At 38.7% G+C, this 21,892-nt stretch overlaps 1 protein-coding gene across 1 annotated transcript in view; it reads right to left on the bottom strand.

Annotated features, from left to right (window-relative positions):
* The window catches only part of UQCC1 (ubiquinol-cytochrome c reductase complex assembly factor 1), a 90,186-nt gene extending 68,294 nt beyond the window's left edge, over nucleotides 1-21,892 (bottom strand). Inside the window, exons 1-4 of the mRNA XM_019733379.2 lie at nucleotides 21,735-21,892; nucleotides 10,596-10,700; nucleotides 2,540-2,635; nucleotides 1,522-1,626 (exon numbers count right to left, since the gene is read on the bottom strand). Of these exons, the coding sequence (XP_019588938.2) occupies nucleotides 1,522-1,626; nucleotides 2,540-2,635; nucleotides 10,596-10,700; nucleotides 21,735-21,875 (447 nt within the window). The 5' untranslated portion in view covers nucleotides 21,876-21,892. The remainder of the gene's footprint in view (nucleotides 1-1,521; nucleotides 1,627-2,539; nucleotides 2,636-10,595; nucleotides 10,701-21,734) is intronic.

Genomic DNA, 21,892 nt, shown 5'->3' with positions numbered 1-21,892 from the left:
CAGATATTAGAGACTTAGTTAAGGTCACAAGGGAATTAAGAAAAATCAGAGGCTAACTTAAGCTAAAACGTGAAGAAATTTTCTGGTGATTTAATAGTCTTCCAAATGGTAGCCAACTTTCCCTCTGGAATCATAAAAAAACAGACTAGCAAAAGCATATAGAAGCAACCAAGTGGAAGAAGCAACCAAGTGGAACCCAACCATCAAATTACTAAAACCGATTTTTTTTCTCTTTTCTTTCTTTCTGCTCTCATTTCCCTTTCCTTTAATTTCTAATTTTCAAGCAAAACACTTATTTTAAGTTTGTAAACCCAAATGTGATAATCACAGCCATTTTTTAATAGAGGAAAAGATTGTGGTGAATAACATTACCAAACACACCAATAATTATCAATTGTCAAAGAATTACGATGTAGGAAAGATAACTTTAATAAACACAACTAACATTTCTTTTATGATTAAGAAGGCACTTCATAACTCTTAACGTCTCAAGAATATCATTATTATCTAGTATGTTATTTTCTATACTTTTCATAGCCCCTTAAAAACAAAATGTTTGTGGAATCACTGTTCGCGTTTCAGAATTTATGTAAAAGGGAGATTATAGAGAGAAGCCTACGTTCGCTACAGTGAAAATTGTTAGGAAGACAACCAGACATTATAAGAAGAAATTAAAAGTAGACGTCTAATAAAATCGAAATTATAATTTGAATCCAATTTGTTAAAATGGTATAAATGGCATTATTTGGTCATTTTGGGCAGAGCTATGACATTTTCTAGAAAAGTCTTCCCTACTGCTTTGTGTTGGCTTGCTTTAATATATAACTTATGACTGATTAGGCTTATCCAACCTTCTAGCAACCTTAAAAGGCACTTATACCATAATGGTAGAGAGAAATTCGTAGTACTAGGTGATAACTGGAATGAAAAACACTGAATGGCCAACGTTTTATTTAATTGGTTAGAGCCATTGGTTAAAAAAAACACACGTCTGGGGCAGTATGCACCTGATGCAGAGAGGACATTCATTCAGTTATAACAACTACTATGTAGCAGTAGTTATATGCTAGGCCAAGAGTTGACTAGAAATGATACAGCTAGCAAATTTCCCACGATAATAAGTCAATACAATGATCGAGTAAAAATTACTTATGAATAGAGATTCATCAGAGAGTAATGTTTCCTTAAGAACACTGTCCGTCACATCTGACCTGTCTAATTCCTTAGAACTCATCTACATGGCATATCATGTAGCGTGGGCCTGGAAAGCCCAGTCTTACTGGCTTGCTTGCTTCTGAGATATCTGAGGAATCAGAGAGAGTACTTCAGCCTCACATGTTGTATAGATATGTGTAGATCTGACTTAGAAAGGAGAGCAGGGGGCAACAACACATTTTGAAGCTTTCAAAATAATGTATGAATTTCACAAAAGCAAAGCAGAAGCTTTAAAAAACACCTTCTATGAGGAGCAGAAAACACAAAGCCCAAACAGAAAAATGAGAAGAACTTAAAAGACTTTACCCATTTACTGTATTTCAAAGGTCCTGTGAATCCCATTGCTTCTATTATCTTCGTGAAGGCACCAACCTTCTCAACAGGCTGTGGAGAATCCTTGGTGGTAGAAAGCTATTTAACCAAAAAGAAGGGGGCCAAAATTAGTTGCAAAAAAGATTTTTTTTTTTAAAGAATACTTTTGTTTCTCATTAGGTCTAAGGGCATTTTTATTGCTTAGAATTTTTTTCACCTCAAATTTCTAATTCTCATGTTTTTCTGGTCATCTCATCATTCAGTGCAAACACATATGCATCTCTACCTAATAGATGTCCTCCAAATTTCAGAACAAGACATACTCCCCTCAATGACCATATGCCTATGAACCCACGTTTAGGAAATGATAGATTTGGGGTATCAGAATAAAAGTTCTATGAAAAAGAGTACTTTTTAAAGAAAATCTTGACCCTCATTTCCCAAAGAACAATTCTGAGAAGAGGAATATTCTATGTTTATTTATAGAACAGGAAAAGGAAAGAAAAATACTGTCTGATAGCAGTCGAATACTCACTGGATAAATGTTTTTGGACTCTCAAATTTTTTAGTATAACAAATTTTATTAATAACTATAGAAGACACGACTCTTGCAGTTTGCAAATAAACTCCAAGGAAAACTCTGTTCTAATGCTAAGCCTCTCCAAATGAAGGCAGGCTATAGAACCAATAATTCTCCAAAAGTTATATATCACTTTATGTTTAACATGTAAAAAAATTCATAAGGACTTCTTTCTCTAAAGTATTTTTCAGGCAAGACAGTACAATGGAAGAAATACAGAACCAATGGATCAGAAGCCTTTGGTTCAAATATTCAGTTGGTCTGTCACTTACCATCCTTGTGACCTTGAGTTAGTCATTTCACTTCCCTGAGCCTCACCTTCTGCGCTGGATAAAATTCCTTGCCTCATCCCACTAACAATTTTGCTGAGATTCAAATAAGAACTCCTGTGTGAAAGTACTCTATAAACATAGAAAGCACTAATATTCTCACCTTATTTGTGGTGTGATACTTCCTACTCAGCTGCATGTCTATTCCAGGCATCTGTTCTGATCCACCACATGCTAGGGACTGGCTCATCTGAGGCCACTTGGGGATTTAAAAAACAAAAACAAACAAAAAAACAGAGGTAAATTAACACTGAGCATTCACTTAGAGGGTGCATCTAACCTAAGCCGAGCTGCTTCAAAGTAGACTATAGACGCTTGCTTAACCCAATTCCTGGTGATCTGATCATCAAGAGGATCCAAGATTGACACCTAGAATGTTGTTGGGTTAGGCACTCAGTAAATATCTGGGGAATACGTGAATTGATAAAAGGATTTGGCCCTGGAAAACTGGAACTAAATAAACCTGAGACAACTAGAATTGCAATACGTACCTATTTAAACATTGGCAACAGTGCAATATATGGGGGGCGGGGGAAAACCAAAGACTTTAACATCAGTCAATTTTAAGTTTAAAACTTGCTTCTGTCACTTACAAGCTAGGCGGCCAAGGGCAAGTTACTGAACCTCAGTTGTAATGATGGATTAAAGGAAATAATACAGTAATCCCTCATTATCTGTGGTTTCACTTTCAGAGGTTCCAGTTAACCGCGGTCAATACAGTCTAAAAATATTAAGTGAAGGGCCGGCCCAGTGGCTCAGGCGGTTGGAGCTCTGTGCTCCTAACTCTGAAGGCTGCCAGTTCGATTCCCACATGGGCCAGTGGGCTCTCAACCACAAGGTTGCCAGTTCAAGTCCTCGAGTCCCGCAAGGGATGATGGGCTCCACCCCCTGCAACTAAGATTAAACACGGCACCTTGAGCTGAGCTGCCTCCTGGATGGCTCAGTTGTTGGTTGGAGCGCGGGCTCTCAACCACAAGGTTGCCAGTTCAATTCCACGACTCCCGCAAGGGATGGTGGGCAGCGCCCCCTGCAACTAAAATTGAACATGGCACCTTGAGCTGAGCTGCCGGTGAGCTCCCGGATGGCTCAGTTGGTTGGAGTGCGTCCTCTCAACCACAAGGTTGCCAGTTCGACTCCCACAAGGGATGGTGGGCTGTGCCCCCTGCAACCAGCAACGGCAACTGGACCTGGAGCTGAGCTGCGCCCTCCACAACTAAGAACAACAACTTGAAGCTGACAGAACCCTCCACAACTAAGATTGAAAGGACAACAACTTGACCTGGAGAAAAGTCCTGAAAGTGCACACTGTTCCCCAATAAAGCCCTGTTCCCCTTCCCCAATAAAAATCTTAAAAAAAAAAAAAAACATGTACAAGAATGTTCATAGTGGCACTATTAATAAAAGCCCAACCTGGAAACAATTCAAATATCCATCAACAGAAGAATGGATACATGAATCACAGTATATCCATATAACAATACTATACGACAATGAAAATGAATAAACTATTACTACACAGAGCAACATGGGTGAATTTCTAAAACAAAGTTCAACGAATGCAGATAAACACAAGAGAGTACATCCCACAGGTATAAAAGGCAAAACCACTCTATGGTGTTCAAAGTGAAGACAATGGTTAACCTTGGTTGGGGCAGTAACTAGAAGAGGATCAAGGAGCCTTCTGGAGTTCTACTTCTTGATTTAGATGCTGGTTATGTTCAATTTGTAGTAATTCACTGAGCTGTATGCTTACGATGCATGCCTTTTTCTGAATTTTATTATATTTAGTAAAATGTACAAAAATGCTCAAAGATGTGGAATAGGCAGTGTAAACAACAGAAATTTAGAGCCAGAAAAGAATGACCTAGAGTCATCAGAAAACACTTTATAGAGAAGCCTTAAGAAGTGGGCAGGAGAGAGAAAGTGAGTGAGAAGGCAGAGGTAAGGAAGCATAGTGTAATGAAAGAGAAAAATACTGAGTCAGAAGACGTGGGCTGAAGCACTAGCTCTTCCTATCTCATAAATTTGTTCGGAGAACCAAATAAAATAACGTATGTGAAAGAGATGTCTAAACTATAATGCATAATATAAATGTAAAGACCCGTTCCAGACAACTCCAATAATAAGGTCTTTTGCAGGCAGCCCCTTGTTAAAAGGAATATAAGGTTTCTGCCCTTATTTTTCACTTCCAAAAAGGTTCTGAAAGTGAAGAGACTTTGAAGGAGGGAGAGAGGAGGGATGAAAGGAGGGAAGGAAGGGGAAAGGGAAGGGGGAAGGGAAGGACTCAAGCAATTCTTGGATACCACGGGTATGTTTGGTCCTTTTAGCAAAACTGTAAGGTCCGTTCCACAGTCTATCTTATATTTCTTTTATTTCCTAACCCAATGCTCAACACCATTCTGGGCATGGAATTAACACTCAATAAAAACTAGGTGGATTGTTGTTTTTTTGTGTGTTTTTTTTTTTTAAATAGAAGGACAATCTGGAGAAGGTCCAGAAAAGAACCACAGGAATGATCAAAGAGATGAATAAAAGGTCTTAGTGGAAAGGTTAAAATGAACTAAGGCTGTTTAGCTTGGAGAAAGAGAAAATGAAGAACTAAGGAGTAACTTAGAATAACACTTGAGCTGGAAGAAATCTCAGAGATCTAAGTCCAACCTTTTCATTTCACAGATGAGGAAACTAAGACCCAGAAAGAGGCTGAAACTTAACGATAGTTTTAGCACCAACCTTTTTTTTTTAAGTTTCAATTTATACAGTGAGGAGAAAATTTGCCCAAGTAGCACGAACATAAATAGCAAAAAAAATACTAGGTACAACTTATTGAAAATCTTCTATATGCCCAGCACCTATATGCTTAGTGTTTTACTTAAATTTATCTCACAACAACCTTACAAAATAGATGCTATTCTTTTCCCATTTTAGAAATGACGACACTAAGGTTTAAAAAAGTAAACTTCATTAAGGGGTAGAACATATATTCAGCACTATCTTCCTCATCCTATATCAAGCAGCTTTCAAAAACCTATGTAGAGTTTAATAACACAGACTCATGCACACTTAACAACCAGATCTTGATTTCTAAATATTCTAAATACCATTCTCCAAGAAAAGGAACCAGGGCTCCTTGGAGAAATTGTTGAAACTCGGGCTAGAGCAAAGAAAATACAATATGAACCTGAAATATCTTGTGGTGCCAGGAAATAAGGAAATGTTCAAAAAATGATGAAGGCGTGATGAAAGGAACTTGAAGGAGTTCCCAATATCCAAAGCTGGAACAATTTGATCAACAAAATAAATAATGAGAATAATGGATTATAATTCATAGAAGAAAATAAATATCCATGAGCTCCTTCTAATATAACTGAATAAATAAATAAATGGGGAAGAAGTGACAGCTCTTTCTTACAGTAGAATTCAATCAACAATGTAGTAAGGATAGAAGTAGAAAATCACCATTAAGCAAATACACAGTGATCAGTCAAGAACCATCAATACCATTACCACACGATGTAGCAATCCCTCTTCTGGGTATCTATCCAAAAGAATTTAAAGCAGGATCCTGAAGAGATACTGGCACACTTATGTTCACTGCAGCATTATTCACAATAGCCAAGATATGGAAGTAACTCAAATGTCCATCAACAGATGAATAGCTAAAGAAAATGTGGTATTACATATAATGGAATATTAGGAAGGCTTAAAAAAGAAGGAAACCCTGTTATATGGTATAATGTGGCTAAGCCTCAAGGACATCATGCTAAGCAAAAAAGTCACAAAAGGACAAATAATGATGATTACACTCTTACATACTATGGAATGTAGTCAAAATCACAGAAACAGAAAGTAAAAAGATGGCAGCCAAGGGCTGGAGGGGGTAATGGACCCGTATAATGGGTATAGAGTTTCAGTTTTGAAAAATGAAAGAGTTCTAGAGAGCTGTTGCACAATAATGTGAATATACTTTCCACTACTGAACTGTACACTTAAAAATAGTAATGGTGGCCAGCCCGGTGGCTCAGGCGGTTAGAGCTCCATGCTCCTAACTCCGAAGGCTGCCAGTTCGATTCCCACATGGGCCAGTGGGCTCTCAACCACAAGGTTGCCAGTTCAATCCCTCGAGTCCCACAAGGGGTGGTGGGCTCCGCCCCCTGCAACTAAGATTGAACACCGCACCTTGAGCTGAGCTGCCTCCCGGAGGGCTCAGTTGGTTGGAATGTGTCCTCTCAACCACAAGGTTGCTGGTTTGACTCCCGCAAGGGATGGTGGGCTTTGCCCCCTGTAACTAGAAAATGGCAACTGGACCTGGAGCTGAGCTGCGCCCTCCACAACTAAGACTAAAAGGACAACAACTTGACTTGGAAAAAAAAAAAAGGCCTGGAAGTACACACTGTTCCCCAATAAAGTCCTGTTCCCCTTCCCCAATAAAATCTTAAAAAAAAAAAAAAAAAATGAGAAAATGCCACTAAAAAAAAAAAAATAGTAATGGTGGTAACTTTAATGTTATGTGTTTTTTACAACAATTTTAAAATGAATTAATATTATATGTCATTTTAAAAAAAGAACCGATTGATATTAAAAGTAGTGAGCAAAAGTATGATGAGAAACAATATTTGCATAGTCTCAAAGTATCTTCTCACAAGATACTTACTAATCACAAAGGAAAAGAACAACTTCATAGCTGGAGAACCTGACAGGCACCAATGTAATAACCAACTGATCAAAGATAACACCACCAGCAATAAGACATATTGGCATCATGTATCCTCTGATCTGATGCACCAGAAAGGAACATCACATTTGTCAAAGATACATAACCTCAATCTAATTACAAGAAAATATTAGACAAACCCAAATTGAGAGACCAAAAAAGGACATTAGGGGAAAAAACTAGTAAAGCTAGGAAAAGGTGTGCAGATTAGTTAACAGTATTATATCAGTGTTAATTTCTTGGTTTCAATAATTGCACTATGATTATATATGATGTTAACGTTAGAGGAAGTAAATGAAGGGTATATGGGAACTCTACTATTTTTACAACTTTTCTGTAAGTTTAAATGATTTCAAAATAAATTTTTTTTAAAAAGTTGATTCATTAAAGTATGACAGAACTTCAAGAGGTTATGTAGGAAAGACGGATGAAAGTACAAAGTCCCTAGCTTTTTGAAAATAATAGAATTATAGCCTTTGACACTACCTTAGAGATCATCTGATACTACCACTCAATCATTGAAGGACCCCTCTATTACATGCCCTAACATACAGCCTTCCAACCACTGCCTGAAATTGACAAAGTAAATTTGACATTTACTATATCAAAATGCAGCCCACACATTCTATTACACCACAATTCTAACTAACACAAAGTTCTTCCTCATTCTGAACCAAATTTGCCTCTCTGTCAGACATGTCCCTGAGGATGTCATTCTGAGATAAAGGTTTCCAACCAGGGGTTCTCAAAGATGGGAATATGTGCCAGTGAGGTACAGTCATTAAATAATGACAAAATGTCCAGTTTCCTACACTGGCTAAAATTACATCTTGTCAGCATGAAATAAACTACCCTAGTTATTTACATGAATGTTTTGCTATAACACTGTCCCCAAGCCTAATACAATACTTGGTACATATTAGGTACTCCAGAAATGTTTATTGATTCAAAGAACAAGACACAAGTCAGAGATTCATATAATGAGTTCCCCACCCCATCATCTATGCACACACAAGTAACATATGATTTAGAACCATATGATAAATTCTATCAAAATTTTCCAATGCACAAAAAGCAATAGAACACAGCCCAACTCTGAAAAGAAATAGTGGCCTGACTACCCAGAGTAGCTTCCTCTTCTGCACAGGCATATTCTCATTCATTCAACATACATTTAGTGTCTACTCTGTGCCTGGCTTAGTGAGAAGCCCAGGAAATACAGGGACAAACAAGACCCGTCTTCAGAAGGGAAAAGCTTACATACTTGTTGGAGGGACTTACTCTATATTTTATATTTTTAGTATATATTTATATAAACATATATACAGATGCTCCTTGACTTATGATGGGGTTACGATCCAATAAAACCATCCTAAGTCAAAAATGCATTTAATACACCTAACCTACCAAACATCATAGCTCAGCCTAGCCTACCTTAAACGTGCTCAGAACACGTACATTATTAGCCTAATTTGGACAAAATCATCTACACAATGAATACACTGGAGGGTATCAGTTGCTTACCCCCAAAATCATCTACACAATGAATACACTGGAGGGTATCAGTTGCTTCCCCCGGGGCTGACTGGGAGCTGCAGCTTGCTGGCACTGCTCAGCATCACCAGAATATTGTACCACGTACGTTAACACTAGCCCAGGAAAAGATCAAAATTCAGAATTGAAGTATGGTTTCTACTGAATGAATATCACTTTTGCACCACTGTAATGTCAAAATATCATAAGTCAAATCATTGTAAGTCGGGACCATCTGTAGCTATATATATCAAAAATATTTTTTTTGATATAAAGTTAATGGCTACCGAAGGAATTCATATAAATTGGTAAGAAAAATGAATTCCCAGCAGATAAATGGAGAAATGATATAAGCACACAATTTTCCCAATCTAGAACACAACTGACCAACATAGAAAAAAATGTTTAACCCTGATAAAGAAATGCAAAGCAAAACAAGGTAGCATTTTCTACCTAATTAGTTTAAATTTATTTTAAAAACACCAAATTTAGGGGAGGTAACGATGAAATACTAGCTATATATTCATTGCTCATGGCAGTATAAATTAAAACAACTTTTTGGAGAGGGAAACTGCTCATATTCTTTGACCCAGGGTATAGCATCCTAGGAATTAATCTTTAATAAATAATTAAATATAAGAAAAATTATATATCAAGAAAATGGTAACTACATTAAAGCCTATAATGGCAATAAAACTTGGAAATAATTTTAATAGCAAACAAATGCTAAGTAAATAGAATAACATGTAGCCATTAAAAATTTAATTATAGAGGGCAGCCACACATCTCGGTGGGTTAGAGCGCAAACTCTGAGCAACAGGGTTGCTGATTCAATGGGCCAGTGAGCTGCGCCCTCCACAACTAGACTGAAGACAATGAGCTGCAGCTAAGCTTCTGGAGGGGCAGACGGATGGCTCAGATGATTAGAGAGCAAGCTCTCAACAAGGTTGCCAGTTCAGAACATTCCTGCAGGGGATGGTGGGCTGTGCCCCCTGCAACTAACATTGTAAACAGAGACTGGACTTGGAGCTGAGCTGCACCCTCCATAACTAGACTGAAGGACAATAACTTGGAGCTGATGGGCCCTGGAGAAACACACTGTTCCCCAATATAAATTTATTTAAAAAGAAAAATTTTAATTATAAAATCTATCTACCAACATGAATAATGTCTGCTCAAATAAGTGAAAAGGCACCAAAATATAAAATATTTTAAGATACCTAAGGGAAAAACAGTACACACACACGCTTGCAACTGGAAAAGAACCAGCAGATATTTTCAGGTTTGAAGTCATGAGTGATGTTTTTTGTTTTTTTTTCTTCTAAAACTCTTAAGAGTTTATTTAAGCAAAAATCAATTGAAATCAATCAGTACCAAATCAGAGGTGGTTTCCAGCTCTCCCAAGTCATGAGTGATTTTTATTTCCTTTATTACTAAATTATTTGTACAATTAATAAAAATCAGAAGGAAAAATCTCTCAAGGAGGGTCCAAGGTAAAGTACATTATAATGAATGATGTGGTCAGTGGTAAACTGAGGCCTCAAATAATTGTTCTTCGGATTTTATGTTCATGAAAAAAAAAGAAAGAAACATTTCTTACCCCAAATCAAAGTGGTTATGAAAAGAAAACTGAAGCAAAGTTAACTCTGAGATGAATATCTGGAAACACTCCCAACAGTAAAAAGCGTCCGACTGTAGCATGGTATCCTGGGCTAAGTTCCACTGCTGGGGTATTTAGAAGCAACGCCCTAGACATCATACTGTAGGAATCAGTCCTGAGACACACCACAGAGACCCACAAGTGGTCTCATGAGGTTTTTCCATCACTCAATTTGGTTGGCTAATTTATAAATACATGACATTTACACATAAACACTAAGGTTTTCATACCAACCAAAGGAACAACAAACCTTACCTGGGAAGTGCCAGACAGAGCCCTGCCACACTGTCCCTGTGTAGGACACACAGGTACCAATCGGCTGCATACTGGAAACCACTGGGAGATGCTAATCCGGTCCCTCTAGAGAAAGAAAAAACAGTCCGTCAAGAATCTATAGCAGACTCCACATGTAGAAGGCAAAGAGCGTGTCTAAGTTGAGAAACCCTGCCAGAACAGGGCACATGAACGGAGCACATCCAAAACAGGACGAGAATCAAGCCTCGTCATGCTTATCTCTTCAAGGTTAAGACATACTATGCCCATTCTGGATCTATGAACTAAACAAACTCTAGAAAGAGCTGACTCACGCAGCAGAATATGTGCTCCCTGTCAGGAGAGGAACAAAATAAACAGACTTGGGGCATTTTACAATGAAATTATCATTTAAATTCGAGTTTGCAATATCTTTTCATAAATACGAATTTATTTGATCTTCATAGAATCCCTTTAGATGAGCAGTGCTGAGATTACCATCATCCCCAAAAGGATGAAGAAATTAGGGCTGAAATTTTTAGGGTGGGAAATCACATTTGGGCAACTTGATTTCCAAGACAAAAGAGAGATTAAATGGCTGCATTATGATGGTGGTTCAATTTTTCCCTCTGGCATTACTGACCTCAGAAAACTCTAGGCCAAAGTAAAAGGCTAGGCTGGAGGAAGAAGGACTTCTATCTTGCTAAATGAGAAGGCTACTTTATTTTATAAATCTGAAATACACTCCATTGTATAAATGGCATCTATGTATACAGAACTAGAAATCTCTATTCTGGGAACCAACCCTGGGGAATCCAAGGGTTTCTTTCACTTGACCTATAGACCTTATAGGGTCATAATGAGGACTGGATACACAAGTTATTTGAAAACAATTTGCCAAGCATAAACTATGATATTAGGAGTCAAATATCTGGATTCTAGTTTTAACTCAGCTACTCTAATATGATTTTTATAAGTAATTTAAACACTGCAATCCTCAGTTTCCTCATAGCAATTATTAGTAGTAATACTTATAAGCACTTACTATGTGCCAAACATTTTTCTAGGTATTTTACTTATATGAATTCATTTAAACTTCACAATCAATGACTTAGGTGTATTTTTATTATCCTATTTATATAAAGAAACTGAGGTATGCGGTGGATGGATGGCTCAGTTGGTTACAGTGCGGGCTCTGAACAATAGCGTTGCTGGTTCGATTCCCACATGGGCCAGTGAGCTGCGCCCTCCACAACTACATTGAAGACAACGAGCTGCCTCTGAGCTTCCGGGCGGCCGGATGGCTCAGCTGGTTAGAACTCAAGCTCTCAACAACAAGGTTGCCGGTTCAATTCCTCCATGGGATGGTAGGCTGCAGCCCCTGCAACTAAGATTGAAAACGGCGACTGGACTTGGAGCTGAGCGGCGCCCTCCACAACTAGATTGAAGGACAACTATTTGGAGCTGATAGACCCTGGAGAAACACACTGTCCCCCAACATTCCCCAATAAAATGTATTTAAAGAAAGAAACTGAGGTATGGCTAAGGAACTTCCCGAGGTCACATACTTAATAAATGGCAGGGTTAGGATTTGAACCCAGATAGCACAATTCCAGGATCCATGCTCATTTATGGGAAGAAAGCGTCAAGGGAATATCTCCAAAGCACCTTCTAGCTCTAACACTCTATGACCTAGTCTTGAACCAATTAAACCACAGCATAGTACTGTGGAAAGAGCCATGTACTTGGAGTAAAAAAGCACTGATTTGATTCTTAGCTCCACTGTTAGTTAGTAAGCTACGAGCCTTTGTTGCTTCTATAAAACAAAGAAAAACCCTTGTTTAATTTTTCTAAAATAAAGAAAAATGCTTCTCAGGAGTTTATTTTAAATCAACAAATGTACCCTGCAGTATATCCAACTCAGTAAGTATGAAGTTCAATCTGAATCTCCATTTCCTTATGAGTAGGCAGGAAAGGGCAAGGGTGAGGTTCGAATTTTAAACCTAGAAATGCTTTCTAAAGTGTCTCAGTTCTAAAACTACGTAACTTTCTAATAGGCCACTCATAGACCTTGTTTCAATGAAAAGTAAAAATCAAAAATATTTTATTTCAGCCGAGGTTTGATTTGTCGGGATGGTTTTCAAATGAGAGGTAGTTACTGGCTTTTTTGTTTATTAATGCTGACAGATTTACCAGAATCATTCAATATCAGATGTTCCTTTCCTAAAAATGTAAACATGGGATAAGATGCAATGGGATACAGATTCATGTCCAAAGGAAAAGAAAAAGTAAGAGAAAATTACCAAGTAGGAACAATGAAAACTTTTGGAAGATTTTCTGAAGAATTTCATCATATTTTTTCCAATGTCAACAAAATTTTTCTCTGTAATTTTGGCTCTACTTGGGCTTATGCCAATACTTTAAATCAGTTCTTATTAGAAGAAAGGAACAATCAGCTCTGTTCTTTCCTTCTCCAATCCTACAACAGCAATTCTTGTCCAAACCTTTAATTGACACTGCTGAGGTGTAACAGAAAGGGTGTTTGAATCCCAAGCCTGCCATGAAACAGCTGTATGACCCTGAACTAGTTTCTCAATTCTCTGGGCCTCCATGTTCTCTTATGTAAAGGGGAAATAATAAAAGCTACCTCACAATAGTGTGCCAAGGATCATTTGTAAAAGCACGTTGATAACAGTGAAACACACACACAAAGGCATCATTATTGTTATTAACAATTGTTACTGAATTACGTAAGTAAGTAAGCGTCTCTTTCCCTAGCAAACTATCGCAGCAGCAAGAAGCGTTTTCTTAAAATATTTTGAACCTGGAATTCCCTTCCTCAAAAGCTCACAGTGGATCCAGGGACCTCTTGAGTCAAACTTACATACCCGATCTTTACCAACTGGACCCGTCCAGGCTCATCATTATACTCACATACCCTGCCCTGTAGTCTCCACTCAGCAGTTCCAACACCTGACTCAGATTCTCTGGTTTGGGAGTCACTACTCCACTCTACACAAGCTAGTCCCCTTGTAGTCAGTTGCTCTGGGACTCTCTTCTTCACTCCTTCCCAAACCATAAGCTCATTTGCTTCAAGGAGTCTCCCTATACTCCAGGTCCTGGTTCTACTGACTCTATTCTGCTTTTTCCTTTCCGCCTCTTCTTTATTTATAAGTCTGTGGAAATACTTACAGTATCTCCTTCTTACAGGTACTAAGTCATTAGGCCTATACCAATTAGCAAATCTCAACTACTCCCAAGTTCAGAAAAACATTTATAGCCATTCCCTGTTAAAATTATTGCTCTAACTTAGGAGAATATATACACCATTACTAAGTGGGAAACAGTTTTATTCTTTTTGCCTCATCCTTCAACACTAAAATTTTTAAGTTAGAGTTCATGTTTTCATTTCCTATGCATATTGTAAATTGCAGGTGATTTTACATTTATATTTCAAAATATTCTGAGAGCCCAGCTCTTTTTTTCTTTTTTCTCTTTTTTGCTGTACCTGAATCAGTCCACTAACCAGTCTGTTTCTGCATGTGGTTTCTAAGATACATAGTATTTTCCTTGGCTCACACATGAGCTCCAAAAGGCTTTACAGGTAGCTGATTCTCCTATTCCCCATAGCTATGTTTTACAAAGTGACCTCAGACACTGAGTTAGCAAATACTGAACCATTGCTCCTAGGGGAAATACAGGGTTAGCTTCCTGCAAAGCTCTGTTTACAACATTTTCATCAACCAATCAATACAGAACCTTGTTCTATGTGTGTTTCTGTTTAAAGATGCCTTATTTAATATATACTATTGATTCACTAACAATGAACTCAGTCAACAGCACTATAATTCACTCCTGAACAAAGTTGTGTAACACACACATTTTCTCAAGAAATATCACAGCTTTCTTGCACTCTGCAACACTAGACAGCACATCAGCACTACACTTGGACTCCATTTTAAACAGGAAAGTCATCAACAAGAGCATAAAAATGCAAAAAAATATGGCACTAAATAGACCGTGAAAAGGATACTCGTTTACAGTATACAAGGTGAAACAAGGAGGCAGACTATTGCCTTATTCAACCTCAGCAAGGAACATGCATGTTGTAGCTCAAATTTTTCATTCTGTACATGTCCACAAATGACTGCAAAAGCACCTTGAGTATTGATTTTAGGACTACACATAAATTTTAGCAAGTACAGAATGTATCCCCCTTATCTGCCTGGGATACATTCCAAGACTCCTGGTGGATGCCTGAAACCACAGATAGTACCAAACCCTAAATATACACTATGTTTTCTCCTATACATACATATCTTTTCACTTAAAGGAAGCACTTTACAGCTTCTCTTTGGCATATCTGAATTGCCAGCATCACTGCTCTTGGGCTTTGGGGCCATTAGTAAGTAAAATCAGGGTGACTGAACACAAGCACTGGGATAATACTGCCAGCCATCAATCTGATAACCAAGATGGCTACTAAGAGACTAACGGATGGGTAGTATACACAGCATGAATAACCTGGACAAAGGGATGATTTCCTCTCTGAGTAGGACGACGTGAGATTACATCACGCTACTCACAATGGTGCGCAATTTATTTCTGGAATTTTCCATCTAATATTTTTGGACCGTGGTTAACCATGGTAAGTGAAACCACAGAAAGCAAAACCGTGGATGTGGGGGGAGCAGGGGACTACTGTATGTGAACTGACAAATAGAGAATCTGTGAATAATGAAGACCGACTACAGTCAGCAAATCTTTTACTCTGTAATTCTCCAGTGATGCTTGTATTCTCAGTGCCATCAATACTAATCCAATTCCATAGTCCAAAGGCTAAACACTACTACAGCAAACTCTCCTGCAAGTTACAATATGGCATGTTACAAAAGGATACTTACACAGACAGGAGGAGCAGAGAGTGTTCAACCATTCCTTCAGTAATTACTGAATACTATGCCTCCTCCCATTTTGTTGGGGGTATCCAATCAGAGCTTTCAAAAGACTCAATACATACAGGAAGGATTTGAGCAAAATCAGCAAATATATTAACAATGAGGGGTCAGGTTTCTATCACAGAAAGGAGTTTACAAATATGAAAAGGCAGAAGGGTAGAATAAACCCTGTGTATTGGGTTGGAATTAAGAGTAATTGGTATGGGCTTTTAATATATAGATAAATAAAGAAATAGATGTATGTATGTTTATGCATATGTACACACATACATATATTTCCCACCATTGTCCTGACAGGGCCTAGAGCAATGACACCCCAGTAGCAATGACCACAGGTAGCGTCCAAACTAGATTTCTAAATAGCAATATTCAGTAAAGGGAACTAGTCTTCTCCGTAGAAAAGTTGACTCCTGATGGGACTGATGCTCCCCAAAGCCTTATTCACAAAGAACTGGCATTATTTGGTCTGTCTGGTAGTTCCTTGGAAGACTCCATTTCCAAGGCTGTCTTGGAACTCATCCAACGTGAAAAATGTTTTCCCCAGGATCACTGATTGAAAAAAAAGAGAGGCAACTGCTTAACTTCATGGCTGCCTGAGGCAAGGACTAATACTTGTGGAAAACAAAAAGCTAACCAAAAAGCTTAAAGAGAAAAGCAGGAGAATGAGATGCTCATAGGTGTTTTGAAAAAGCTCTGGCATATTCCTTCATGAATCTAAAGGCCATGCACATGCACAGGACTGTACACATGCCCAGAGCTGTGCACATAAACAGGAAAGACCTGAGAATGCCCTAACCTCTCACCTTGGGGTGACCCTGAGGCTCTACACAGGCAGGAAATGATGGTTAAGGCAGAGCTGTCAAATGACTGGCAGAATGTTGAAAGCATGCCCCACCATGCACACAGAGCCCCTAAGCAAAAACTGGGAGACTTATTGGTTCCATGCATTTAAGGAAATCTCCAACCGAGCATTATCTGACCACCAAACAAACTGAGCAGAGACCACACAATAATTAACGTTACATAATTAATTCAGAAAAGCCACTAAACAGAAACAATAACAAACTCTTGGAAAGGAAAGAACTGATTTTCAGAGGTGCCACATTATATTATTTGAAGTGCCCAGTTTTCAACAAAAATTATGAAACACATAAATAAAAAGCACTGTCCATATATAGAAAAAGAGAAATCAATAGAAATTGTCCCTAAAGAAGCCCAGACATTAGACAAACTAGACAAAGATTTTGAACCAACTATTTTAAATATATAAGATCGAAAGGGAACCATGTCTAAAGAACTATAGCAATGTATGAGAACCATATCTTACCAAATAGAGAATATCAATGAAGAAATTATAAAAAAATAAATAAAAATTCTGAAATTGAAAAGAACAATGAATGAAATGAACATTTCACTGGAGAATTGCAACAGCATATTTGAGCAGAAGAATCAGTGACCTTAAAGATAAGTCAGTCAATTGAGACTATCCAGCCTGAAGAAGAGAAAGAAAAAAGAATGAAGAAAATTTAACATCCTCAGAGACCTGTGGGGCACCATAAAATGTACCAACACATGTATAATGGGAATCTCAGGAGAGGAGAGAAATAAAGGAACAGAAAAAACATTTGAAGAAATACTGGCAGAAAACATTCCAAATTTGATGAAAAACATCCATTTGTACATCCAAGCTCAACTAACTCCAAGTAGGATAAACTCAAGAGATCTAAAATAGATATATGATAAAGGATTGATATCCAGAATATATAAAGAACTCCTATAACTCAACAACAAAAAAAGAAACAATTCGATTAAAAATGGGTCTAGGACTTGAATAGACATTTCTCCAAAGATATACAAAATGGCCAATAAGCATATGAAATATGCTCAACATCACTAATCACTAGAGAAATGCAAATCAAAACTACAATGAGATATCACCTCACACCCATTAAGATAAAAGAAAAAACAACAGAAAACAATAAGTGTTGGCAAAAATGTGGAGAAATTGGAACTCTTGCGCTTTGCTGGTGGGAATGTAAAATGGTGCAGCTGCTATGAAAAACAGAATGGCGATTGCTCAAAGTATTAAACACAGAATTATCATCCATTCCTGTAATCCCATTTCTTAGTTTATACCCAAAAGAAATGAACATAGGGACTCAAACAGATATTTGTACACCCATGTTCATTGCAGCACTATTTCACAATAGCCAAAAGGTGGAATAACCCAAGTGTCCACTGACAGATGAATGGATAAACAAAATGTGATATATACACACAATGGAATATTATTCAGCCTTAAAAAGGAAGGCCATTCTGATACAGGCTACAACATGGATGAACCCAGAAGATACTATACGAAGTGAAATAAGCCGGCACAAAAGGACAAATACTGTATGATTCTACTTATATTAGGTACTAGAATAGTCAAAATCATAAAGGTGGAAAGTAGTATGGTAGTTGCCTGGGGCTGAGTAGAGGGGGACATGGGGATTTATTATTTAATAGGTACAGCATTTCAGTTTTGCAAGATGAAAAGAGTTCTGTGGATGATGGTGGTGATGATAACACAACAATGTGAATGGATTTATTATCACTGAACTGTACACTTAAAAATAGTTAAAATGGTAAATTTTACATTTATGTGTATTTTACTATAATTCCTTTTAAAAGTAGAGTGGCTTTCTGCAATTTCGAATGCTGTCAAAGAAAAGCAAAAAGGATCCCCAATGCCTGGGACCGCGCATAACACTTTAAGTAAGATCCCGTCGTACTACTCAAACGTCCAGCTCCTCTGCTGGAGCTACTCAGCAATGGCAGGGTTTTGGTTTCCTCCTCCTTCCCAAACCCATCATTGAAGAAGGGAAAAAACTGGCCAACAAGACCGAAAGAAGAAAAAATAAAGGGAGACTAATGAGTGCTTCAGAAATACTACCTCCCTGTGGTTCAATTTTCTTCATCTGTAAAATGGGGAAAAGAATACTGCTCACCTTTCCAAAGGGCTGTTGTAAGGATTAAGTTCACATATATAAAATATTTAAGAGTGCTTAGCACATGGTAAGTGCCCTATAAATGTTAGCTATCAATATTATTGCCTGGGAAATCTCAACATCTTGCTTTAAATACAACCTTTATCTCAGTTCTCTCTCTCTCTCTCTCTCTCTCTCTCTCTCTCTCTCTCTCTCTCTCTCTCTCTCCTGAACATCAACTCTCCAGCTGCTAAAAAAAAAAATCTCCAGCTGGATAGTCTCAGTGGACACTGCTATTAACTCAGTCATCAAAGGCTGACCTGGGACTTACTATTAGATTCCTCCCTCTCCCTCACCCTCAACATCTAACCTCTCACCAAGCCCTGTAGACTCTATTTCCTCTTGAAACCACCCCTTCCTCAATTTAACCGCACTGCCCCTCCCCCTTAGTACAGGCTTGCATCACTTCCAGGATTACTTAAGCAGTTTCTGACTGGCTTTGGGGACTCTAATCTCAGCTCTCTCTGATCCATCCACAACTGCTGCAGGGATGTATTAAAACAAAAATCTAATAGTGGGTATGTAAATGTTTACTATGTTGACTTAAAAAAAAATTTTTAATACTATCTTTTAAAATATTTTAAAATTTCAATTAAAAAAATGAGAGAAGAAGGAAAAATGTTTCCCCAGACAGCAGTGGTTGGGGGAGGGAAGAGCATGAGGAGCGAAGAATTACAAAAGGGCACAAAGGAATTTTTGGGAGTGATGAATACGTTCATTCTTTTTATTGTGGTGATGGCTTTTCAGGTGTATGCCTGTGTCAAAACATCAAATTGTACAATTAAATAAGTGCAATTTATTGTGTATCAATTATTCCTCAATTTAAAAAGTTTAAATGGGGGGAGAGAAGGAAGTACATGCATCAAAAACCTTTCAAAATAAATCTTCCTTTGCTTAAAATACTTCAATAACCCCTTCTGCCTACAACTCCTAACCATGATATAGAAGCCCTGCCTCCTCTCCTGACATTTCCCCAGAAGTGCCCCTGAGCCCACCCAACCAAATAAACTTACTCGCAGTTATTTGGTTGTCCAGCATTCTTAGCACAAGCGAATGCTTCTCTTCTATGTTCTTGTACCCATTCTCTATCTTACGTTCTATCATTTAGGTCAGGCATTTCTCTCTGATGGATGTTTATATGATTTGAATGATAATAATGGCACAAAGCAGATGCTTATCCTCAGGCTGGGTTAGGTGCCTCTCTACCTGCTCCCTCAGCACCTGGTACAGGCTTCTGTCACAGCATTTCAAGTACTGTATTAGTAGCTTTCTAGAGTCTCTTCTATTAGATTATAAACTTGAGTGAGGTCTATTGTTTTTCATCCTCAATCCCTTGGATAGTTCCTAGAATGTAGTAAACACTCCAAACAGCTGCTTAACTAAAAGGAAGGGAGGAAAAGCATTTAAACATCCCTTGTATCAACTGATTCTCTGATAAACCCTACCAATCTTACTGTTAAAATCTGAGGCTGGGAGAAGGTAGGTGACTTGCTCAAGGTCACACCCACAGTAAGTACATGGAGCCAAACTCAACCGAAGGCTCTTCAGCCTCCTAGACATGTGCACTTTCCTGTACTTGTGAATTCTTCAGAGTGCCTAACCCAAATTCTTCAGAGTAGGTGATCAATAAATATCCGCTACTTTCATGTTTACTAGTACTTTCAACTAGTCCTAAGGGAATTTCCATCAAAGAATCACAGTATAAAGTGAAAGTGACTTTCCATATCTAACCTTGCTTTTTATCTAAAAAGATGAATAGAACGGAATAAACAGAAGTAAAAAATCCTACTAACAGAGGACAGTTAGAGAGTTGGTTTCTATGGATGCTACTACCACCTAAGAAGAAATGAACCTGAAACAGTACGCATGCTCAAGAGCAAGAATATTTAAGATAGCTGAGGCATCCACGAACTTCCAAGATAAATCAAGATGTTTCAGGTATACAGCCCAATGCACTTTTCATCTTTTCCCCCAAATACCCATCTTAAAAACGAAATAACTTAGGACACCCTAGTTGCCATTTCCTCGGCAGTCCTCAGATCTGAATCAATTTCTGCGCTGGCATCAACAATTACTTCAAGTGAATCTTCCTGTGGGTTATAGAAGCTATTCTTCAAACAAATATTTACTGAACAGCTACCAAGGGTACTGCACTTTGCTAGGCTGGCAAGGAACACAAGAAGTCAAACTGCAGTCCTTGTAAGCCACATATAAAAAGATTAGAAACAAGAGTGTAAAATAACAATTCAAAAGATAGCCAGAGGCAGGAGGACTAGGCAGTGTCTGCCATGAAGAACAACATCCTTGACCCAGTTTTGCAAGACTTGCTAAAATTATAAGTTCTCCCACCCTTCCGTGATTAGGAACTAAACTCTGTATCTTCCTAACCTGTTTCTGCTGCTATTTTCCTTCTCCTTTAATTCCTCGAGGTCACAGTATCCTAGAAGGATTGGGACTGGATCACAAGAGGTGCAGTAGCTCCCCATAAGGGTGCTAAGAAGTCTAGCAGTGCTTCCTTCCTTCCTTCATTCATTGAACAAATATTTATTGAACGCCTGACGTGCCAGGCGCTGTGCTAGGCAAAATGAAAAAACAACAGACAGGACCCTGGTTCTCATGCAGCTTTCCACTTAATAATCTATAATAGTATTTCACTTAACTGTAGTTAAGAATTGACGTACTGATATCTGAACAGACTCAGAGAACCTCAGAATCCGAAGGGACTGCAGATGAACGTCCTCGTTTTTCACATGGGGACCCTGAGGCCTGAAAGTGACTTGCCCAAGGTCACACTGTGCATCAGTGACAGAACAGGAACTAGAACCTAGGTCTCTTAAAACTCCAATCAGTGCCCCATGTGCTGCCTCTTCCTGAGGGGGAAGCGGTCACAGATGGTAACTGAGGAAAAACAAACTTCATCAAATTTAGGTCCGATGTCACTCTCCCTCTCCACCAAAAAATGGGAAGCTACCGCCAAACCCTTGGCAGAGGGAGGTGGGAAGCTGCCTCTGTTACCCCCAGAGAGGCGGCGGCGCAGCCTCGCGGCCGCACAGGCTCCCCTCCTGCACTTCCCTCCAGTTTCTCCGGCCCCCGCCCTCTCCGACTCCAACCCCAGGGCCCGGAGGACGACCATACAAAACGATTCCTTCACTCACAAGGACTCGCACCAGCAACGCCATATTCCTCAACAACCATTTCCGGGTGAAGGGTGGGCTTCCGGAGTCCCCGCTGCCGCCACCCCTCCGCAAGTTTGTCCTTTCGCTGGCGGGTGCCCGGCAACGGCGGCGCAGGCGCATCGAGGCCGCGGCGCGCA

The sequence above is a fragment of the Rhinolophus sinicus genome, linkage group LG13, assembly GCF_036562045.2.
Source record: "Rhinolophus sinicus isolate RSC01 linkage group LG13, ASM3656204v1, whole genome shotgun sequence".
NCBI lineage: Eukaryota > Metazoa > Chordata > Mammalia > Chiroptera > Rhinolophidae > Rhinolophus > Rhinolophus sinicus.
Note: the sequence above shows the minus strand (reverse complement) of the source record. Positions and strands in the feature narration are given on the sequence as shown.